Source organism: Corapipo altera, unplaced genomic scaffold, assembly GCF_003945725.1.
Source record: "Corapipo altera isolate COAL_440 unplaced genomic scaffold, ASM394572v1 64, whole genome shotgun sequence".
Lineage (NCBI taxonomy): Eukaryota > Metazoa > Chordata > Aves > Passeriformes > Pipridae > Corapipo > Corapipo altera.
Genome location: NW_020884893.1, coordinates 8,607,937 through 8,628,850, shown reverse-complemented (window position 1 = coordinate 8,628,850; position 20,914 = coordinate 8,607,937). Strand labels below are relative to the sequence as shown.

Genomic DNA, 20,914 nt, shown 5'->3' with positions numbered 1-20,914 from the left:
AGCTATAAAAATTTGCGGTGTAGAACTGCAAACGTATTTTGGCTGTTGTCTGTTCAATTGGAACGTGATTATCCAGATGTGATCTGCTGGTTATTGCTGGGATTCAGGCAGTTCTTTTAGCCAGCAGCCCAAGGAGGGGAGCAGCTGTGGAACATACACTCCAAAAATTTGAATAGATCCTTAACCTCCCGTCATTTATTCTACAGTGTGACATTTAAGACAATAAGCTTTGAAACGTGTGGGCACGAGTGGAAGAAATCCATGGAAAGAAGTTCCCCTCTGACTGGCAGCTAATGGATTGCAATCCAATTATCCATGGGTTATTCTCCTTTCTGCATTATGCAGAGCACATAATGAATGAGTCCTGCTAGAGAAACATAGCTGAGGGCACAGGCAAAGACGGGGCAGGATCTGGGATCTGAGCACATTGCTGGCATGAACTGAAGGTGACCCAGTTGTTCACAGACCTGGCTGCTAATTGGGCAGTGTAAGCATGGCCAGCTTACAAGTTTTCTTTCCCTTCATCATTGTGCTTATTGTTTGGTGGCTGCTCAGTTCCTCTCTTCCTCCCACAGGAGGAAGGCTGGAGTAGGACAGGGTGTATCTCTCTTAGACTATTAATGAGCATAGTTTTGAGAGGGGAATTTTATACATTTGTTGGGGAAAGGTTTACTGAGCAAATGAGTTCTTGGAAATGCTGCTCCCATTGTAGTCTCTGTCGTGTGTTTTGGGTTGAAGAATGGATTACTCATTTCCTCAGTGTGTGATGGTCTTATATGCAGCCATTAAACACACACCCACACATTCTGCATGTGCCAGGTGGGATCTCTTTCTGGCTTCTTTCACTGCAGAATTTAATCCTTATTAAACTTTTTAGAGGTGACCAAAATTTTCTTTATCTTCTATTTATAGAAGTACCTTGATCGGAAGGAAAATGGGAGGGAAGGCACTTAAAACATATTTTCCTTCTAGAAACATTCCAGCATCTTTTGATGAAAGCATCCTAACTCTTGTGATTGTAACTATCTTAAGTGTTTGGAATCCTGCCTTCACTGAACTTCCCAGTGCTTCAGCATCAGGTTCCCACTTCAGTTATTTATATTTTCATTGCCCTCACCACATCCTTCTCTCCGTAGGTATACCGGGATTTTATCATCTGCTTTTTAAGGAAGAACTGTGTGTGTATTCTGGATAAAAACTTAAATGGTCATGCTCTTAAAAAAGCAAAAGACCGACACCTATCCTGCATATTAAAGAGTTACTTCCTCTGGATCAGGGTCAGAACACACTTCAGAAGGAGGGAGGTTTGTCTTCATCTGATATGGGAAATATCTTGACTAGATGGTGCAAAGGAAATAGGCATTAGGTTAAGAGAGTCCTGCTCCCGGGTGCCAGGAATGCCCAAGAATAGACTCAGCTGGTTTGAGTAGGATCAGACCCTAAGCTCCATACCCACTGCTAATAAAAAATAGCTCAAATTATCTAAGATTGATGACCTCAATAATTTTGTATGTAATCTTCCTTCTTGAATATGTGTCCAGGACCAAAACTATGCATTGGAGGTGTTCCTTGCTCCTGTCCTGCTGGCAGGAGCTAAAGGGATGCCACATGTCAGTTGAAATGATTCCACCAGGGATGAGGCACCAGCAGATGCCTCCTGCCCTGGCACTGCCTTCCAGGCCAGGCTCTGAAGCACAGCATTCCCACCAGCTTACATGCACAGAAAATGTGGGATCAAACCAGCTTGATAGACTGACTGCTGGACTGTGACGCAGAGGGAGCCCTTTTGAAAATCTGACTCCTGTTTATGGGAGCTGAAATCTTAAAAAGCTGCATTCAGGAATGCCTGTGGTAATTTCTTAATTAAAATCTAGTGTTGCCATCCCCTAAAACTTCCAAATGTGAATGCTGTGGCAGCGTAACAGGGAACCACAGCCCCGCATCTGCTCGCTCTCTACTGTTTCAACCATGATCCCGTCATCTCGTTTACTTGTATTTCCATGCTGAACCTATTTTCCTTCCTCTTCACTCTTTGAACAGTCAAATCTTAATGTCTTAAGCTGGTACACCCCAAAATAGCCAGGATTTGGAAAAGCCCCCAGCCCTGACCCTCCCCGTGCTCTCCTCATCTGCCTTGCAGAGATGGCAGCGCTCAGCTGCCCATGTAGGGACTGGGAGAAGAAGGCTGTCATTTATTAAAGCCATTTGGGGACTCGTGTGGGAGAGGGACATTCCTGAGTTTGGGAGCTGATGACAGTGAGTCTGGAAGACTTTGTTTCCATCTGAGAAAGGCAGTTTTCCCTTCTTGCCAGGACTGGAGTATTTTGGCAGGATGGGAGAACCTGCAGAGCTGACTCTGATGTTCTGCAGATAAGCAAGAGAAACGAGCATTTTTCTGGTAAATGTTCTGGTTCTTCTTATATATGGAAACTTGACTTATAGGATATTTTTAGGATGTGTTTAGGATGTCTTTCACACCTTGCCTTCCTCAGGAAACACTGGAAGGAACCTCAACATCTTACCTCTGTAAAACCACCTTTACTCTCTAAGTCGTTGTTGGTAATGATTGTGTGGCTGCCACTTACCAACCAGTTCTGGGTGAAATGGTCCAGAACTGTCAGCATTACTGCTGTGCACAAAGGATGCTTCGATGAAACCAACCCAGTAATTTCCATGGAACTGCAGTAAAATGCCTTTTGTAGCTAATTATCTGCTCAGTTAACATAGTAATACATGAGTCTGTGAAAGCCTAAATAGATTAAACAGAAGTGAAAGTTTCTTGTAAAAGCCATTGATTGTTTTATATGCCAATCACTGATAATTATTTCACACAGTGCTTGCAGGGATGATTGTTCTCATAGCAGCTGAGATCCTCAGACAGATTGGAGTGTCTTTCTGTCAAGACCCATTTCCCCATCCATTTGCAAGTTCTGGCCTTCTGTGTAGCCTCTACAATGGGATTGAGTTCCCAGATTCAGAAAAGGCGAGTTATTTCTATAGCAGATCCCAGATTATCCATGTATTCCAGCTCACTTTCCTGTTGGAGCTGTGGTGCTTTGGCACAAGGATTTGGTGGGATTTTCTGCTGAGCCAGTCAAGCTGGTGTTGTCCAGAGGGATCAGTATTGGGTGACCCAGGACAGCTGCTGTCCCAGGCCTCCACTGAGCACTCTGTGTGTGTGAAGGTAGAACAGAATCTGGGATATCTTTTAGCAGCAGATATTCCCTTTGTTCCTTGTGGGAAGGTATCTTGTAATCCCAGACTGCTGGCCTTGAAAACATGGGGGAGAGTTAAATCACGAGGGATTATTCTTTTCTTCCCATTTTGCAAGTTCCCAGGTAGAAAGAAGCAGGCAGGAGTGAGGGAGCCCAGCTGCTGGTGCACAGGGCAGCTGGAAGCAGCTGGGCATGGGAGAGGCTGTGTGGTGGGTCCCTGTGAAAAGCACACTTGTTCGTGAAAAGAAATGTAAATTTCCAGAATAAGCACCCTGGGAATAGAGAGAAACAAGTGTTTCTGTGTAAGAGGAGGCAAACTCTGTAGGGAATGTTCTCAATCAAATACAGGCAAGCCAGGAAATTCCCAGTGCAGCCCTCCATGACATTCATTGCCTTTAGGCTAAGGCAAGGTCTGGAGAGAAAACATTGTGGATGAGCCGAAGTGTTGGGGTTTTTACATGGTAAAGAGGAAGATTTAGGTTCCTCTGCATCTCCAAGGACTTTCTTGGCTGCTCAAGGACATCCACTTTAGTGGTTTATTTTTTCCTGTGTTTTCAGAGGTGTTCTCTCTTACCTGTCCTTCTGGCTTTTGCTTTTTGTTTCAGCTGTGGGAGCTGAGTGCCTCAGTGTGAAGGAGGGCTGGGAAGGATTGCAGTTGTCTTTGGTCATTAAAATAGTTGTAGGGTTTTTTTCCCTGCCTGCAGCCTGTGACCCAAAGTGGTATTTTACACTTCACTGCCTGCTCCCTGCTGCGTTCCATGGGCATCAACAGCTCCAGCCCTGACCTCTGTGTATTCCTTCCATGGATTTGTAATGTTCCCTATTACCTGTAGCCAGCTGCCTGGACTAATTATACAGCCCTTTACAACCCCCCAGGGCAGGCAGAATTGGTATCTGTGCGTTGCAGTGTATAAATCAAGTTTGTATTTCTTCACCTTTTTTCATGGTCTAGTCTTTCCTCATTTCCTTTCAGTGAGGCCATGGAGAACAGGCAGCACATTGTGCTATCACTGTTGCCAATGTTTAATTGTATTTGCCTTTATGGTGTCAGTCATTCCCTTGAAAACTCTGTAAAGACACCTTCAAATTCACATCATCAGGGAAGAAGGATGTGTAACTCCTTCCAAGAAGAAGGGCAAGAAACATGCATTTGAAGCAATGCAAATAAAGCCAAACACACCTGAAAATGTCAAAGGTGAAGTTAAAAATAACAAAGGGGTAACAAGGCAGAGATTTAATATTTCAGTGTAATGCGAGTAAAATTGCCATGCATTTTCTGCCTAAAAAGTAAGAAATTTATTATGCATTTTTTGATGTAAAAGAACTAGTTTTGCAAACCATTAAGTTTGCAAATTAAGAAACATTACATCATGGGACTATGGTTTTAAACTGAAAGAAGTCAGGTTTAGATTAGGTGTTAGGAAGAAATTCTTCCCTGTGAGGGGTGGGGAGGCCCTGGCACAGGTTGCCCAGAGAAGCTGTGGTTGCCCCATCCCTGGAAGTGTTCAAGGTGAGGTTGGACAGGGCTTGGAGCAACCTGGTCTAGTGGAAGGTGTCCCTGCCCATGGCAGAGGGTTGGAACTGAATGATCTTCCAGGTCCCTTCCAACCCAAACCAGTCTGTGATTCTATGATCTTAAAATAAAATCAGCTTTACTTATTGTGTAGCCTTTTCCCACCTACTTGCTCAAAGCTGTTTCAGCCCCCCCAGATACTCCCTGTCACTTTGGGCTCACCTGCAAGGACTGCACCTCTTTCTAATCTGAATTTTATAAAGGCCACGATTCTTGTTGATGCCTGTCTAAAAATAAATGTTGAACTTGCAGCTATTTGTAGAATTATTATTTTAAACTCTGCTTCCATGTGTGAGTTATCATCAGAATGACGGGTAACTCGTGTATTTTTCCTCTTAAAGCAAATGCCCTTAAAAGGCTGCCTTAAACTGAAAAATAGCTGTGTGTTCTCTAAATGGGATAGATCAAGCAGTGTAGGATTAAAAAATCAACCTCATTGTTTTGCTTTGGACAGAAACTTGCAGCAAACCCCATTTGTCAGCCTTCTGTGGTTTGTTATAATACACTGGACCGTGCAAGGTGCCAAATCAATGCACAGTCCCTATAGAAGTGTTTCTACTTGGTTAACCAGGTTAAACCACTTAGCTCTTACTTTATTATCTCATTAGCAATCCAAACCCCATGTTTTAGGGTTCCAAGTTGATGTAGTTCCGTGGGCAGCCCTTGGAAATTGCCAGAATCCCCTGGGGTCCAGTAATTCTAATTGAAGTTGGCACAAATTTGAAATGCAGGCAGCGATAAGCTGTTGTGAGTCTTGGAGCATTGTGGAGCAAAATGGGAAATGCTTATTATATGAGGTTATTTGAGCAGATTTAACCATTTTAGGGCAAAGACAGTTTTGCTAGGGAGCTAAAATACGGGTCCACGTGATGATGAGTGTTCCTCTACAAATTAGTATGAGATGCAAGTGTAATTGCACTTGAACTTGGGGTGTTTTGCTGCAGACCTTTTCTGCTGCTCATGGAAATGATCACCTGAGTCCTTTCAGTGTTCAGTTTTCTGTGAAATTAGACTACAGAATTTTATCAATATAGGCTTGTCCCGGCTCACTGCAGACAAGAGCAGACCCCAACCATTGTTGCCACTCCTTCTCCACTCTGTTCCCTGGTCTTTGTCTCCAGTTTTCCTGTTGGTGTAGGCCTGGTGTGATAGACCCTCCCACCAGCCCTCCTCCCTTCCTCATGGGGATGATGCTTATTGCTAATGGCCTGTTTATGTCTTCTGCTTTTAGAGATTTACGCTTCAACCACATCAAGGAGATACAACCTGGAGCCTTCAGAAGACTGAAGAACCTCAACACACTGTAAGTTCCACTCTGAGGATGTCCATTTATTACTTGTGTTGATACTGTCCCCTGTAGCAATTTAAAGGTGCCCTTGGGCTTTTAGTTATTTCAATCAAATTGTGCATATCCAGCTAAAGCTTTAAAATTCTCTCTGTCCTACTCTGGATCATGTTTCTTAGATTTTTTTAATGAAACATGCCATTTAATAACTTCCATTTTTCACAATTAACCTCTCTGTTTTTTCTTTTAATTAAAAGTCTGATGCATTCTAGTACTGACTGAGGATGTTTGGGGAGGTATGGCCTTAGAGTAGCCCATAAAAGAAGCTCTGGCCTGGAAGCAAAACACTGAAGGGATTTATTAAAAGCTTCCTCTTTCCTGTGGCCTATTTGCTCTATGTGAGTTTGACTGAAATGAGAGAGCATCTTTCAAATGCCACCTTGTTCCTATGCCTTGCCCTGCAATAGATGCCTACACCTACCCTACTCCAGGAAAGAATGGGAGTAGAAAGCAGTTCCTGCAGTCTTTCATCCCTCGTTCACATTGATGTACTACTGTACTAAAGAGCTTTTCACTCTTCTCAAAGGAAATCATGGGAGCCTTTGCTTGTTCTTGTTGCTGCAGGGTTTGAAGGCAGATCTGAGTAAATCTGCACCCTGTAGCCAAGAAGCTGAAAACACACCAGCTCCCAAATCAGAACCAGAAGCTGTGTCAGCACAGCACTGTGCTGGATGTAATTGGGCTGTTGAGACTCAGATCCAATTATCTGAGCTGTAACACGGTGCTAACAGCCATAGGATTTCCAGATCCAGGCTGGAATTCCTCAGTGAGGCAAACCAGCTTGTTTGGGAACCTGCACTGCATGACAGACATTTGTACATTCATGGTCCCAAATGGTAAGAGAAAGTCCAGGTTATTTTTTTTCTGTCATACCTCGAGTGATCTGAAATCCCTGATCCTGTGGCAGCACCAGAGCTGAAGGAAGGAAGACCTGGGCAAAAAGGCATTCAATTGTTAAGTAGTTAATTGTAAGTAGTTTAGGTAGAGTGGTATTACAACAGGACTTTATCACAGAGACCTGTTCAATAGTTATCTTTTAAAAATCAAAATTTGCTAAAGATTGTTCCACTCTGTGTGTGGGACTGATTGGTCAAGCCATGACTGCAGGATGCTTCAAAGTACCCTGATTGTGGCCCAGGCCCCTGCTCATAGTACAGGTGGTCCACTAGTAGGCTGGTGAAAAACTTTATTACCAGTGATGCTGTTCATCCAGAGCACCAGAACAGCCCATATTAGTCTCTCAGACAGCACCGCGTGGTACTTAATTGCCAAAAATAATAGAGGGAAAGGATGCTTTGGAGGGATTTCTGTCATTTGAGATGAGGTCAGATAGGGTGATGAATGAGACTAAAATATATAGAGAGAAAGTAGAGTCTGAGTCCATAGGGTTTTACCTTATCACAAAGCTCTCCTGAGGTCTCTTGATCTCCAGCCCTGCTCTTCCACCCCTGAAGCTCTCCTGAGTCTAGGAAACAAATGGTTCCAGATGATGTCATTCCTGTGTGATCCAGGCAGATGTTTGGCAGACAGCTTGCAGGACCACCAGGCGAGTTTCAGCAGAACCCTGGGGAAAATAAGGATGCTGGCAAGGCTTCACTTGGAGAGATGCTCCACCCAACCTGCTGAGCTTTGTAAGAGATCCCAGTTCCTGCCCTGCCTTGGGCTGGGCAGGTCTCTGGCACGTGCAAGTCTTCTGCTTCTGTCTTTCTGACTCCTGACACTCTTCATAAAGCCAGATATAGATACACAGCCTGATGGAGGAGGAAAGACCTGTCTCTCTGTTTATGCTCCATGAATTTGTCCAGTTCTTTTTCCTTTCTACGTCCACACTCTCCTTGACAGGGATCTCAAGGACAGCAAGTCCATAAACAGATACTAAAGGCAGTTATGCACCCCCTAAAATCCCTGATATCATGATTTCAGATGCCAGAACAATGTGTTTTCACAGATGGTGGGCAGACACTCCTGCTTTTCCTAAATACTGTCCTATGGCCATCGTCAGAGCTGGAATACTGGCCTAGGTGAAACACTGCTCTGACAAAATACCGCATTTTTATGTTTGAATTCCGAAAATCAACTGGATGTGTAATGGAAACATTTCCATTTAGATAGTATTTCCTATGCTTAGTTGTATTTCCTGGTCTGGCCAGCACACTGGAAAAATAAATTATTCACATAATTGTAGCATTTAACTGCCAGGATGAGGAGCTTGATAACTGAATGAGAGAACATCAGATCTCGCACCCCTGAAGCAAAATTTGTCTCCAGGAGCTTTGGTTTGGCCAATTCCCACATCAAAACTGATGAGACTGGAAGAATCTGCTGATGCTGCTTAGATGGCAAACTTTCGCCTGAGGACTTAGACAGGTCTTCAAGTGATAAAGAGAATAAATCATTTAAAATCCCTGAGAGACTTCCTGGGAAAGTTTGTCCAGAAAATTCGAAGTGGGATCTTTGGAGGATAGAGTAGTTCAGGTTCTACGTGCAGAGCTCTGAACTTGCATCTTTCTGCCATGGGACTTAATTGTTCCATAAGCAAATAAATGTGTTTTGAAGAGCCTTTTCTTACAAAGGCAGAGGAAGGGCAGCAGATTCTGGTGAAGCTTCTGTTCTGCATCTCCATTTGGGCAGGATGGCTGTACTATATCCAAGTCTGACAGTTTGTAAACCACCCTGATAAGGAAGCCTTTGTAGCCTGTGTTGGATGCAGGGAGGTGAGCTGGGAGCCTGTGTGGATGTCCAGTGGGGCTGTTCAACAGTTCAAACCTTCCTCTGGCTCCTCTCTGCTTTTTCCTGGTGTGGGAGATTTGATAAATCACAGAGTACCACTTTAACAACAGAAACCCTCTTTGTGGAAGAGATAAAGTCACTGTGTGTTCCTGGCTGGGGACTCCTGGTACAGCACCACAGGTTATCCTAAATCCTGCACCACTGGGAAATTCCTTGTTGGCTCTCTGCAATGTTATGTGCATTGGAGAAGTCCTCTTGGGCTAAATGTCTTAGAGAGTTGTAAGATTTCCTCATCCCTTCCTATTGCCTCTGCTCAGTTCCTGTGCAGGTGTTGGTGAGGATCTCCTTATGTATTTTTAAACTCTTAACATGTCCCCTTGGTAAAAGAGAAAAAAAAAAGGGTAGAAGGGAGAGAGAGGCAAAAAACCCTCTTGTATACCATCCACAAAATACCACAGCTCCTGGACAGCTGTTTTGCTGGAGTTTGCCAGCGCCCTCTGCATCACTGAAGCCAACATTAGCTCAGAGCAGGTGTTGGGCTGTGGAAGAAAGAGAGCAAACATGCTACGAGCTCATGGTGAGGCACAGCCTCTCACTGCTTTCCAGTTTTTGCTCCTTTAGGTCATCTTTGGGTGGGGATGGAGATGACACCCCTGTGTGGCTGATCCTTACACACTCCCACAGGAGCCAGAACTCTGCCATGTTGACCCAGTTGGTCCATCTCTGTATTTTCAAACCAAGACCATCACAGCCAAATGGTTGCTGCTACTTGGGTCTCTCCAGCATCATCTTTAGAAACATCCAACCCAGCGACCAAAGCAGTAATTCTTAACATCCCCAGCATGTATTTTGTTCTGCCTGAGGGATAAGCACCCAGGAGAACAGGGACCTTGTGGAGACCATGCTGTGTGTGCCTCTGCCTGGCCCTTTGTCCTGTCAGTGCCATTGCTCACATCACATGTCTCTTGCTGCTTGGGTGAGAGCAAAGGGCATTTCTGGTGAGCCCTGCAGCTCTGCTCTAGATGCCTGTGAAGGGTCTCAGGATGAACAACAGCAGTAACGTGGAGTCTCTGTGTTTTACCCTCTAGTAGCTCTTGAGAGAACGTGCTCCTGACAGCAAGGAGGGGATGTCAGAGTCTGCTTGGATCTTAGAATAAAAGTTCCTTCCTCAAATATGGGAAATGGCTATTCCAGATCATTCTGTCAACAAGGGAGAATGCACGGTTGAACATAAAACTCACTTTTTCTCCCGCTTTAAATGCACTACATGATGATTTCTGTTAATGGTGTGAGGAAAAAAAATAGCTGTTATGTCACAATGACTGTAGCATGTGTTTTGTCACACAAAAAGAGGAAAGAGTACATGGTTTGAGTCTGAATTCTGTACTGTCACATCATTTAATACATTCTTCAAAAAACAGAAAACTACTCATTTAATGCAAGTTAAGCCTGTGCTTGGCAACCTGGAGAGAGGGTGGGGAAGAATGAAGAAGCAGTCAGGACATAAAACCTAAAGGAAACTGAATGTAAAATATTCTTTCTGGTGAATCAGATCTCATGGTGCTTGTATATCTCAAACATCCCAGAAGATTTTTTTCAGGAATAAAACCTGTGTGATTAAGTACACCTACTTATTTGGAGCCCAATTCACCATCTGGCATGAAGGGAAATGCCACATCATTTTGCTAGGAAACGTGCTTCTGATACTTTTAATTTAGCCTGTTTTGCTACAGGGTGTGCTTAAAATAATGATAATGATCTTTCCAGCCTCTGTCTGCCAGAGCATTTATTCCCAGCAGATCTGGTTAGCAGTAGATCTTAGCTTCCAATCCTCTAAGGTTAGCAGGAATTTGGGCATGGATTGCAGCTGGGATCCATAGCCAGGTCATGCCAGGATTTTGCACATTTCTCTGCCTGGATGAATTGCACAGGAGTCAAGGAGCAGACAGCTGTGCAGAAGCCATCCAAAGTCTTTCTAGGAGCCAGATGTGCTGTGTTGTCTATGGATTTCTCTGAAAGCAGCATTTTGGAATATGTGGACTGTGATGGACTTCATCAATTATCTCACTTTCTAATGTTTTCCAGGACTTATCCTTCCATTACAATGGGGAATCCTGACACAGGAAGCAGAGATGGCTTCTTCCATGCTCTTTTTATTCTTTAATCAGGCAATGAACAAATTTCTAAGTATCAGACAATGAGATAAGAGGCCTGTGGACTGCTTCCCATTTGAACTTCCAGAATTCATCTTATTTGGCTGCATTGCTGATTACACTCTCTTGCACTGCCCAAAACAGCCAAGAGAACAAAACAGACTAGGTTAATGCTTTTAAATAGCCCCAAAATGCAGTCAGACAGCATGTTGCAATTTAAAACCCCAGTGGACATCAGTTCTGGCCTGAACTCCTTGCACAAAAGATAATGGTCAGAAAAGGAGTCCGGACCATGGTGGTGTGGGGGGCTGCTCAGGCTGTTGGCGTGACCCTGCTCCAGGACCTGCTCCCCTGGTCACTGTGTCCCGTCCCTCGTGAGGGGAGCGGCCGATGCCGGTTGCGTGGCAGAATCCAGGTGCTCACATCCATGGCAGTGACATTGGTGCTGGCACTCACCTGTCAGCCCATCCTGCCCTCAGAAGTGGGGCCAAGGATCAGATAACAGAGAACAAGCTGCCTTTGTCCTGCCCTGGCCAAAGATGAAAGTGTGCTGATAGGGGCAGGGAAGGAAGCCGGCGTGGCTGGGCCCTGTGTTGTCTTTGTGCCATGGGTAAATAGAGAAAAGCCCTCTCCTACACTGCTCTCAGGTAGTTACTTCCAGTCCTTGGGTGTTCAGTCACCAAACAAACCTTTGGGTTGGTGTTCAGGGACTGTATTTCCACTCAGCAGAGCTGGCTGTCAAAGCAGGATCGTGTGTTCCAAGGACTTGACATAATTTTTGCTTCCTTATGAGGGAAATTGGGCTGTTTGACCTCAGCTGTGTGTATTGAGCCGTTGCTCCCACCTGGGCAGGAACTCTCCAGCAACTTTCTGCCTTAACCTCTTCAGGCTGCTTGTCCCCAACCCTGGTGATGTGCAGTTTGGTAGTGGCAGCCACATCCACAGCATCTGGGCAGCTGATCAAGGGAGGGCAGTCAAATCAAGAATAATGAGGTTTTTCTCAAACCCTTATTATTTTCCAAAGTTCTGTGCACTTGAGTTTATTACGTGCTTTTTGGGCCCTTAATGTAATTCTCCACCTGAGAACAAGCTGGTAGAAAGCTGGTGTGACTCAGGTGCCTGGTGGGAACTTGTGAACCTGCCATCACACATGTGTGTTTCTGTCGTCTTTTATCTTTTCTGTCATCCCTGAGGTGTTTGATTTTATCTTCATCTTCTTTTCCCACATGCTTTCTACCACTTCTCCCCATCTCTTTGTCTTTTCTCTCCATCATTTACCTGCATGAACTGGTTTTCCCAGGTGGAGACCTGGGCTAGTAATGACAGAGGCTGGCTGCTCCATTTTCTCTGGAAAAGTGGGACAGGAGATTAGGCTTTACTGCTGGGAAAGTGCTGAACTGTCTTCTCAACTGCTGACTGGTGGCAGGTCGTTCCTGAGGAGCAGAATTATCACAAAAATCAGCTCGTAAAATAGAAAATGCACATTTAGTGCATGTATTAAATTTGACCCAGCATTGTGAGGTCTGGCTGCTTGCAGAGAGAATTGCACTTTTTCCTACAATGGTAGAAAAAGAAATCTTTGCAGCACACAGTCACATCTCTCCTCTCCGTCCACAACTCCATTTAGGAATTTTAAAAATTACTGTAGCTGATAAAATCCTTGCTCTGGGCTATTCAGCTCTAAACTCCACCAGCTCTGAGCTTCACCAGATCTGCAATCAGTGGGATACCGCAGCGACAGACCCACAGGAGTGCGGTTGGGCAGCCACGATGAATAGCTAAATTCATATATTAAAGAGCTATTTATAAGTGATTTATTGTCTTTGCTCGGTGTTGGGCTTGGCAGTGGCTGCAGAAGAGGTTTTTGTAGCGTTCAGCTGTGTGGTTACCACTGCTGCACAGCGTGGTTCTTACAGGGCTGAGCTGTTTCTGGTCCTTGGCACTGGCCATCATTTGCATGCACAGTCATGGCAACTGCATATACAAGTCAGGGATTGCTTTCCAGTGCGATGTGGTCCATAGGTTTTTTATTAAAATCTGGCACAAGGCTCCCTAGATCGAAAGAGCTGTCTCTGAGTAGCCTCAGGAGTCAGAACTGAATTTATTTCTTTCTGATTTGCAGATATTGGTTTACCAAGTGATTAGAACAAAGCTGTTACCGTTTTATAGCTCCTATAACTCCACTGTGAGCTGATGCTTTAAACTACATTTGTACTCTTAAAAACTATCTCTGCACTCCCCTGCTCCCAGGCAGCACACAACTCCCAGGAACACAACCAGGCACCTCCAAAACCCAATGTGATTGTACAAGAGTGGCAGCAATGATTTAATATCCCCCTCCCTTCTGCCTCTTTCTGCCTGTCTCCCTTCCCCTCATCCCTTTCCTGGCCAAAATTGTAACTTGGGGCTGAAAACCACTGTGGCAAAAAGTGGTTTGAACAAAAAACCTGTGGCAAAAGACTTTGAACACTGTACATGCTGGAAGCACTTGGCACCTCTGGGTAAGAAACCTTCTCATTGATTTGGCTGGTGTGAATACACAACCTTTGATCTGCTAACCCTTTAAATCTTAAATTCTCTGACAAGCAAGCTCAGGAATTTTCAGTGGGCATCCGAGAACAGAAAAGCAACAAATCTCAGGTGTGCTCAATTCACCACTTGTATTTTTCTCTCTTGATTTGAACAGGCTGCTGAACAATAATCAGATAAAACAAATCGTGAGAAGATCCTTTGAAGATCTGGAGAACCTGAAATACCTGTGAGTTGGTAACTCAGTATTTTCTTAACCACTTTAAAATTTACCAACCGACTTTTAATGTTTGCCAACCAAGGGCATATTTTTTGTGTCTGGAGTTCCTGGATGTTAATGTCAGTGTCAGAGGTATGAAACATTGCCCTTGAATCCAACCAACAAGCTCTGCTTTGACTTGAGGTTCATTATTGTTTCCTTTGTATTTTTAGAACACAGCTGCTGATGAGTTGGCCTAATGCTTTTTCCTTTCTCTCCTTTTGAAAGCTACCTTTATAAAAACGAAATTCAGAGCATCCAGCAACATGCCTTCCATGGGCTCCATTCCCTGGAACAGCTGTAAGTACAGATGAGCCTTGCTTGCTGTGTTTCCAGATGTGGAGAGTACCAGGTACTTTAGCAAGGGGTAGGATGAAGCTTCTGTTTGATCAGCCAGATTTGCCAGACTACACTGGGTTAATTTGAAAACGGTTTGTCCCAGCACTGATTTTGGTTAGTAAATACTGAGGTCTCTTCCTGTAGATTTTTGCCTGATCCTAAACCTCTGGAGCATAGGAAGAACCAGCTGTGCTTCTGATGCCCTTTATGTCCAAGGACCTTATGATGGGAAGAGACAGGGATCTGCAGGATGTCTTGAAGCAGCAGGCAGCTGGCCTGCTGGGTTTGTGTCTGCTGGGACTCCAGGAGCAGAGGGCTGGATCTGGCCCTTTACTTGAATTGAGGGGCTGCTTGAATTTCTCTCCTACCCAAGCTGTGCTGGGAAGGAATGGATGAAGTGCAAACTGAGAGCTGGGGCAGACAGGTATTTGTGGGAGCTACCAGGATGGTGATGCTCACATGCTGTAAAGCATCTGGACGTTGCAATGGGGGAAAATGATGGATCCAAACAAAAGAAGTGATGGCCTTCCAACCTGACCTTGAATGTTTCCAGGGATGGGGCAGCCACAGCTTCCCTGGGCAACCTGTGCCAGGGCCTCACCACCCTCACAGGGAAGATTTTCTTCCTTATTATTTATTCTTCATAAATATTTTAATTATAGGAATTATTTGCCTTACTGAAGAGGAGGGACTAAAGGTGCAACCATTCTGATTCGTGCATTGTCCCCAACAGCAATGTTTATAGGGCTGGAATGTAAGTAAGGGTTTTGCTGTAAAAGGGATAGGATCCAGCTTGTTCTCCATGCTGACAGCAGAAGTGGAAATGGGAAGTGTCAGGCAAGCCTAACAATAGGTGTGTGTGTGTGTAAAATATGGTTTTTCATCAGCCAGCTGAGCAAGGATGCCTGGGAGAAAATATAGGAAGCCAAAACTGGCTCTAAGCTGAGCTTAGAGAGCCGGTGCTGGCAGCAGGGGTATTTCAACAATGAGCATTCCAGACTTGATGTCACGAATAAAAGAAAAAAAACAAACCCAACAAACCCACAAAACCAACAAACAACCCGCTGAAAATCCCATCTGTTTTCAATCTCAGGCGGGCATAGTTCCAGAAGAATTAGCTTTGCTCAAATCCTACCCCATTTTCCTGTCACCCCCAAGCCAGCTTTTCAAGAAAAAGTACAGCTCGATGGGCAGTATCAGATGGTTTCCTCAAGGTCCAAAGCAATTTCAGCAGACATCTGAGCCTGATTAGAGCACACACATCTCTTCCCCACTGTGACCCTCCAGTGCAGAATCTGAGTCACCGTCTCCCAGTTTGTGCTCTGATACTGGACCATTTATCATGAATCCTTCCATTACAAATCAAACAGCCATGTGGAGGCTTAGGCAATCATTTCTCAATGCATTCAGCTACAATAGCAGAATGAGTATTTGTAGATCTGTGATTAATCTGTGTCTGCTGTGAAATTTATGCCTGTGTAAAATAAGAGGGAAGAGTTTAGGCAACTTTGGAACCATAAGAAATGCATCTAAAGGTCAGGAACGTGTCAGTTGTGGTGGTGAATGTCACAGCTCATGAGAACAGGCAGTGCCAGGTATTGTGGTGAGTTGCTCTGCAGACCCCAGGTTTGCTTTGCTGATGACAAGGGGTGACCTGGGACACAAGGTCTCCCAGGCCTCTGGAATAGCAGGTCACACTTGAGGTTTTAGTGGAACTAAAACCATAAACTTGTATTAGCAGCAGCTGGGTTGTTCTGCTGGTGTGCTATTTAGATCTAAGTGTTCCAGGTGACTGCACCAGCCCCATTTCTGGGTGCTGTGCCTTCTCTCCACAGAACACAACAGCCCCACACCAGCCATTTGGAGATGTTTCTGCTCCTGCTGGGTGGGTACACCTGCTGGGAGCCCCTGTTAGAACCACACACAAGTGCAAGTTGGAAAAGACCTTTGGATGTCTCCAGTCCCACCTTCAGCAAGGACCAATTTCAAAGTTTTATCAGGCTGTTCAGGGCCTTTTTCTACAAATTAATCCTCAGCAAACTCATTTTCCACTCAGAAGTGTTGCAATTCCCAGGCTGGCAACAAATGCCTTGTAGTAAGACCATTTCTTCCTTCCTGACAATCCAAGGATATGTTGGGAAAGACAGGGAAAATTACTGTACAGTACCTGGATGGGTCTTCATGAGCAGTAGTTTCCTCCTGACCCTGAACAGTGCAACAGGCAGTTCACAGTGATGGTGGTCTTGGCCTGCAGAGAAAAACAAAACAAATTGGCAAATCTATCCTTTTGTTTTTTCTGTCTCTGTTTTAGTTTATTAAGAGAGAGAGTAAATAATTGACAGGGTAGGGAAAAGCCATGTTGGCCACTGTGTTTGATCTGGAAAGCAGACACACTAAAGTGGATTCTGGCTTCTCAACATCTGCCCTGAGACAGTGGGGTGACCAGCTGGGGGGGCGTTGCTGGATTGATCTGGGAAGATCTTCTGTCTCTTAAATTGCAATCTGTGTGATTTCTGTGTGACAGGTACCTGCATTTCAACAACCTGGAAAGTCTGGAGCTGGAAACTTTTAGTGACCTGCCTAAACTTGAAAGGCTGTAAGTAAAGATGGGAGTGAGGGGGTGAGGAGAAGGGAGAAAACTCCTTCTTTTTGTGTAACAGTTTTGGTAGCATGAAGTGAGATCTTCAAAATGGAGGGAAATGCAAAAAGAAACTTCTTTAAAGAAGGAGATTTTACATACCTGCCAAGTAGATGGGTGACTGAGGACGTGAAGGGAATTTCCCCTTTTATATTATGTTCAGGTTTCTGTCTAAACAGGGGTAAATCTGCAGAAAGCCCTAGAGCTGGCCAAACCAAGTGAAATTTTACTCTGACCATAAGGTCAGCAACATTAGTCACTGTTGGGCAGAGTGTGCAAAAAAAAAAAAAAAGGGGGATGGAAAAGGGATAAAGTCAGAAAAAAAAAATCTAACAAGAAAAACACGTATCCTTCTTGAAAGCAGTAGGGAAATGTGTCTCCTGCTCCCCAGGATTGCTTCTAGTAGTAATGTAGCCACTAGGACAACAGACCATGTGGTGTTCCTGCTCCATGGAGAAACCAGCAGACCCTTCTCTGCTGTGTGGAAATGTGCATTATATCCCTATGTGCCAGGGAAATAAAATCCTGGGATCCCACACCCTTAGGAAAATTCAGACCTGGATCAGTGCATGGCTGATCTCAGTCACTGTATTCGATCCAACAAAAATGCTGGATTTAAATTTTAAAGGAAGGTTTTTCAGCCTGGTTTTGTCAGCAACCAGGCTGAACTCGGGTGCACACATGTGTGTGTGCAGACATTTGCACTCAAGCTGTGCTGCTTTTATGTTCTCTCCTGTTTCACTGTCTCCAAAATTTGCTTCATATCTTTTATCAATGGTCTCTTATTAGTTTAAGATGTAACCAACGTAACTAAATTTCCCCATCATTATGGGAATGGGAAGTTAATGATCCCATCTTGTTCCCCACTGATGCATTTTCATGCAATCAGGGTTTTTCCCTAAGAACTGGGGGGTGCTATCTGTGGGCTAAGACTCTAAAAATGAAAATTTTTCTCAGTTTTGTTCAGAGATAAGCCCAGCTTGGGCGGCTGTTCTCTGAGTTAGATTTACTCATGAGTTTGGGTTAATAACAACACTGACTCTAAGGCATGAGTTGTCTAACTTCTCCTGGAACCATCCTCCAGTGGCTGCCCTTGTAAAGTTGTCATGTCATCTGCAGGGGGGAAAGAAAAGGTCCCCCTGGAGCTGACCCAGGCACAGAACACAGAGGGTGCGTCTGGTCTGGGATTTCGTGCCCTTTCTCCTCCCTTTGCAGAGAAACTTTAAGGTTCCAGTTAAACCTGTTACATCACATCTTGAGTCACCCTTTCCAGCCCACACCCGCTCTCCTCTTTGGCATATTGCATCGTACCCACAGACGGGTGAAATTCCTGCAGCTCATGGAAACAAACACGGAATGCAAAAACTGAGCTGCGGTTAAACCGAGTTCTGACCTGGGATGTTGTCACCCCTGTAGTGCAAATACTGGATAATGTTTTGGCTTGGCTTCTCCCATTTCAGATTCTTGCACAACAACAAGATTTCCAAGATTCATCCAGGGACATTCTCTCAACTGGAATCCCTCAAACGGCTGTAAGTAAAAAACATTGCCTGCAAAGAGCACTTGTTTATCTTCGATCAGATGGCCAGGACCTGAGGAAGAATGTGCCTGGTTGGCAAAGCTTTCAGTTGTTGCACTTCTAAGGCCACTGCTAAGTTTATGAAACAGTTTTGGTTGGACCCAAAAGCTTATTTAACCAGTTAGAAGTTTCTTTATTCTAGTGGCTAATTATAATCAACTTACAGCTTAATAATGCCACAGGAATGAGCGTTCCTGGAAAGTCTTCACAACGGTTTGACCCCATAAAACATCCTTGAAAAATACAGAAAGTGCAGGTCATGGATATGACCTCGATCATGTCTGTAGATCAGTATCTAACATGGAAGGAAAAATCATAGTCATAAAAGAAAAGGCTTGTTTTCTAGACTGAAAATAATCAGAGTGGTGCCAAGGTGCATGATTCTCCTTCCATGTAGGAATTCCCTAGTGTGTTATTCCCACATAACCTGGCTGTCTCTTAAGCTTACTTCTTTCTTGCTTAAACCCCCAGAGCTTTGCTTTGGTTTTATGATCTCTGGAAACAAGTTCTATGATGTGTTTGGGGAAAAAAAAATGCAAAAGGTAGAGAATTTTGGTGTCCTGCCATGATTTTTAAGTGCAATAAAATAATGTTTCTCACTGCAGCCCTCAGTGATTTCTGCAAGCAGGTAAAATGCTTCACTTCTCTTTAACAGGGAAAAACTTGTGAAATGCTGTCTGTAGGTGTCAGAGAAAAAGCTGGGATGTCTATAAAATGTTCTGTCATGGCCTTGTGTGAAATCTCACATTCTCAAATATGTGACCCTGAAAGCATTAGACCTTTCTTCCATGGTTTTGTTGTTTTTTGTTTTCTTTTTTGGATGGCTCAAACCCATTGATTGTAAAACTGTCAGTGGGGAAGGAAGCATGAACTAATCCCCCTGTAGTCCTTATTTATCCTTATGGATAGCACTGCTCGTAGGAATGAGGTCAGTGGAGGGAAAGAGGGTGGGTGCACTGGGAGGTCACTGGAGCTCCATTCCACATGGTTCAGGCTTATGTTGCAGTAATAAAAGTTCTTACAGTTGTGCAGAAATGCTACAACCTCTCACAGCTGGTCACAGAAAGGGACTGACCTGGTGCACACAAAAAACAAGGGGGAGGTTTTGGGGGCTAAAAGAAAATGGAAAGCTGTAACAGAGTCACTGTTATCTGCTGTTCTTATAGAATTCAGTAAAGGCAGCAATTTCCAGGGGGAAAACCCAGTATATCAGTGTCTCTCTTTGCCTCAAATTAGGCCAAAAATTCATAATCCAGTTTAAGTGAATGATTTTCATTTGAAACCGGAATGGGTAATGTTAGTTTTTCAATTAAATCCTTCTGCTTGGATAAGCATCCTATTTAACCATCACAGGGATGAGATACCTTAAACTTTATTTGGGATATGATCAAATGCAGGGAAAAACAACCAGGTGCCCCCTTCACTCCCGAGGACTGTTCCCCTCCCGTGTCCTGGCCTCCAGGAGGCAGCTCAGCGGTCGGAGGCTGGGAAATGAGCTGCCTTTTTCCTCGGCCCTTGCAGGCGGCTGGACTCCAACGCCCTGTTTTGTGACTGTGACTTGATGTGGTTGGCTGAGCTGCTGAAGAAATATGCCGAGCAGGGCAGCATCCAGACAGCTGCCACGTGTGAGGCTCCTCGGGACCTGCACGGCCGCTCCATCGTCACCTTGACCGCCCAGGAGTTCAACTGTGGTGAGCCAGGCCAGACCCTTCCACCGGCCACCCTCAGCCCATGGAGCTGGGCTCTGGTCTGGGAATTGCTTCCTCCACCCCTTTTCCTCCCTCTAGCATCCTGCCTTCTCCCTCCTTTACTGCTGAAATGGGAAAATCCCAGGGGGGTTGCTGGAATTGTTGGGATAACGCAGAGAAAGCTGATAGTCATGGGCGGGGGGGTTGAAGTCAGCTCTGTTTTAGCTGGCAGGTGTTGTCCTGGGTTTTTAGGTAGAGTAGGGATGGTAAAGGATCTGCTCCATCCATGGCTAAACCAGTAACCAGAGGAAATATCCCACATTAGGCTGAACAGAAGGGGAACACTGGGAGAGCTGCAGTTGGCTGGAAACACAACTGGAAACCTATAGGAGCACATGGTAGATACGTAGCTGAATGCTGTGTTTGACTTTGGTGTGGTGTATGGCATTTGTTAGGCTGTTATTCCTTAAATTTAGAATTTTGGATTAGGTTTTGTTCTGAAAAGTTCCAAAGTTAAATATTTTCTATAGGAAAAGACAAAACTCTGATTTTTAAGTAGAGGTTGGCACAATGTTGATTGTAATTCCCTGGTACTTCACTTCTGGTAAAATCAGTTTGAGAAATTCCCACTCACTCGGCCTGGCCATGAACATCCCTCCTGGATATGCCAGTCCAGCTGTGCTGTCTGTCAGATGTGTGAGCTCAGCTGGATTTCAAAGAGCTGTCCCTTGAATTCAGCTTTTCTCCTATGATTTCATTATTTTTTTCTGAAAAGTCTTGACCATTTCACAGCTTAATTTAGGGCACAGCCATGCAAAGAGTTGAATTGGCACAAGTGGTTCTGTGACCTCAAGGGAGCAGGGAAT

The 20,914-nt window shown here is 44.5% G+C and overlaps 1 protein-coding gene across 1 annotated transcript in view; it reads left to right on the top strand.

Moving 5' to 3' along the window:
• LOC113948570 (peroxidasin-like) overlaps positions 1–20,914 on the top strand; it is a 43,767-nt gene that overhangs the window by 3,542 nt on the left and 19,311 nt on the right. The window contains exons 2-7 of the mRNA XM_027646266.1: positions 6,020–6,091; positions 13,703–13,774; positions 14,033–14,104; positions 16,668–16,739; positions 18,242–18,313; positions 19,882–20,051. Coding sequence (XP_027502067.1) covers positions 6,020–6,091; positions 13,703–13,774; positions 14,033–14,104; positions 16,668–16,739; positions 18,242–18,313; positions 19,882–20,051 — 530 coding nt within the window. The remainder of the gene's footprint in view (positions 1–6,019; positions 6,092–13,702; positions 13,775–14,032; positions 14,105–16,667; positions 16,740–18,241; positions 18,314–19,881; positions 20,052–20,914) is intronic.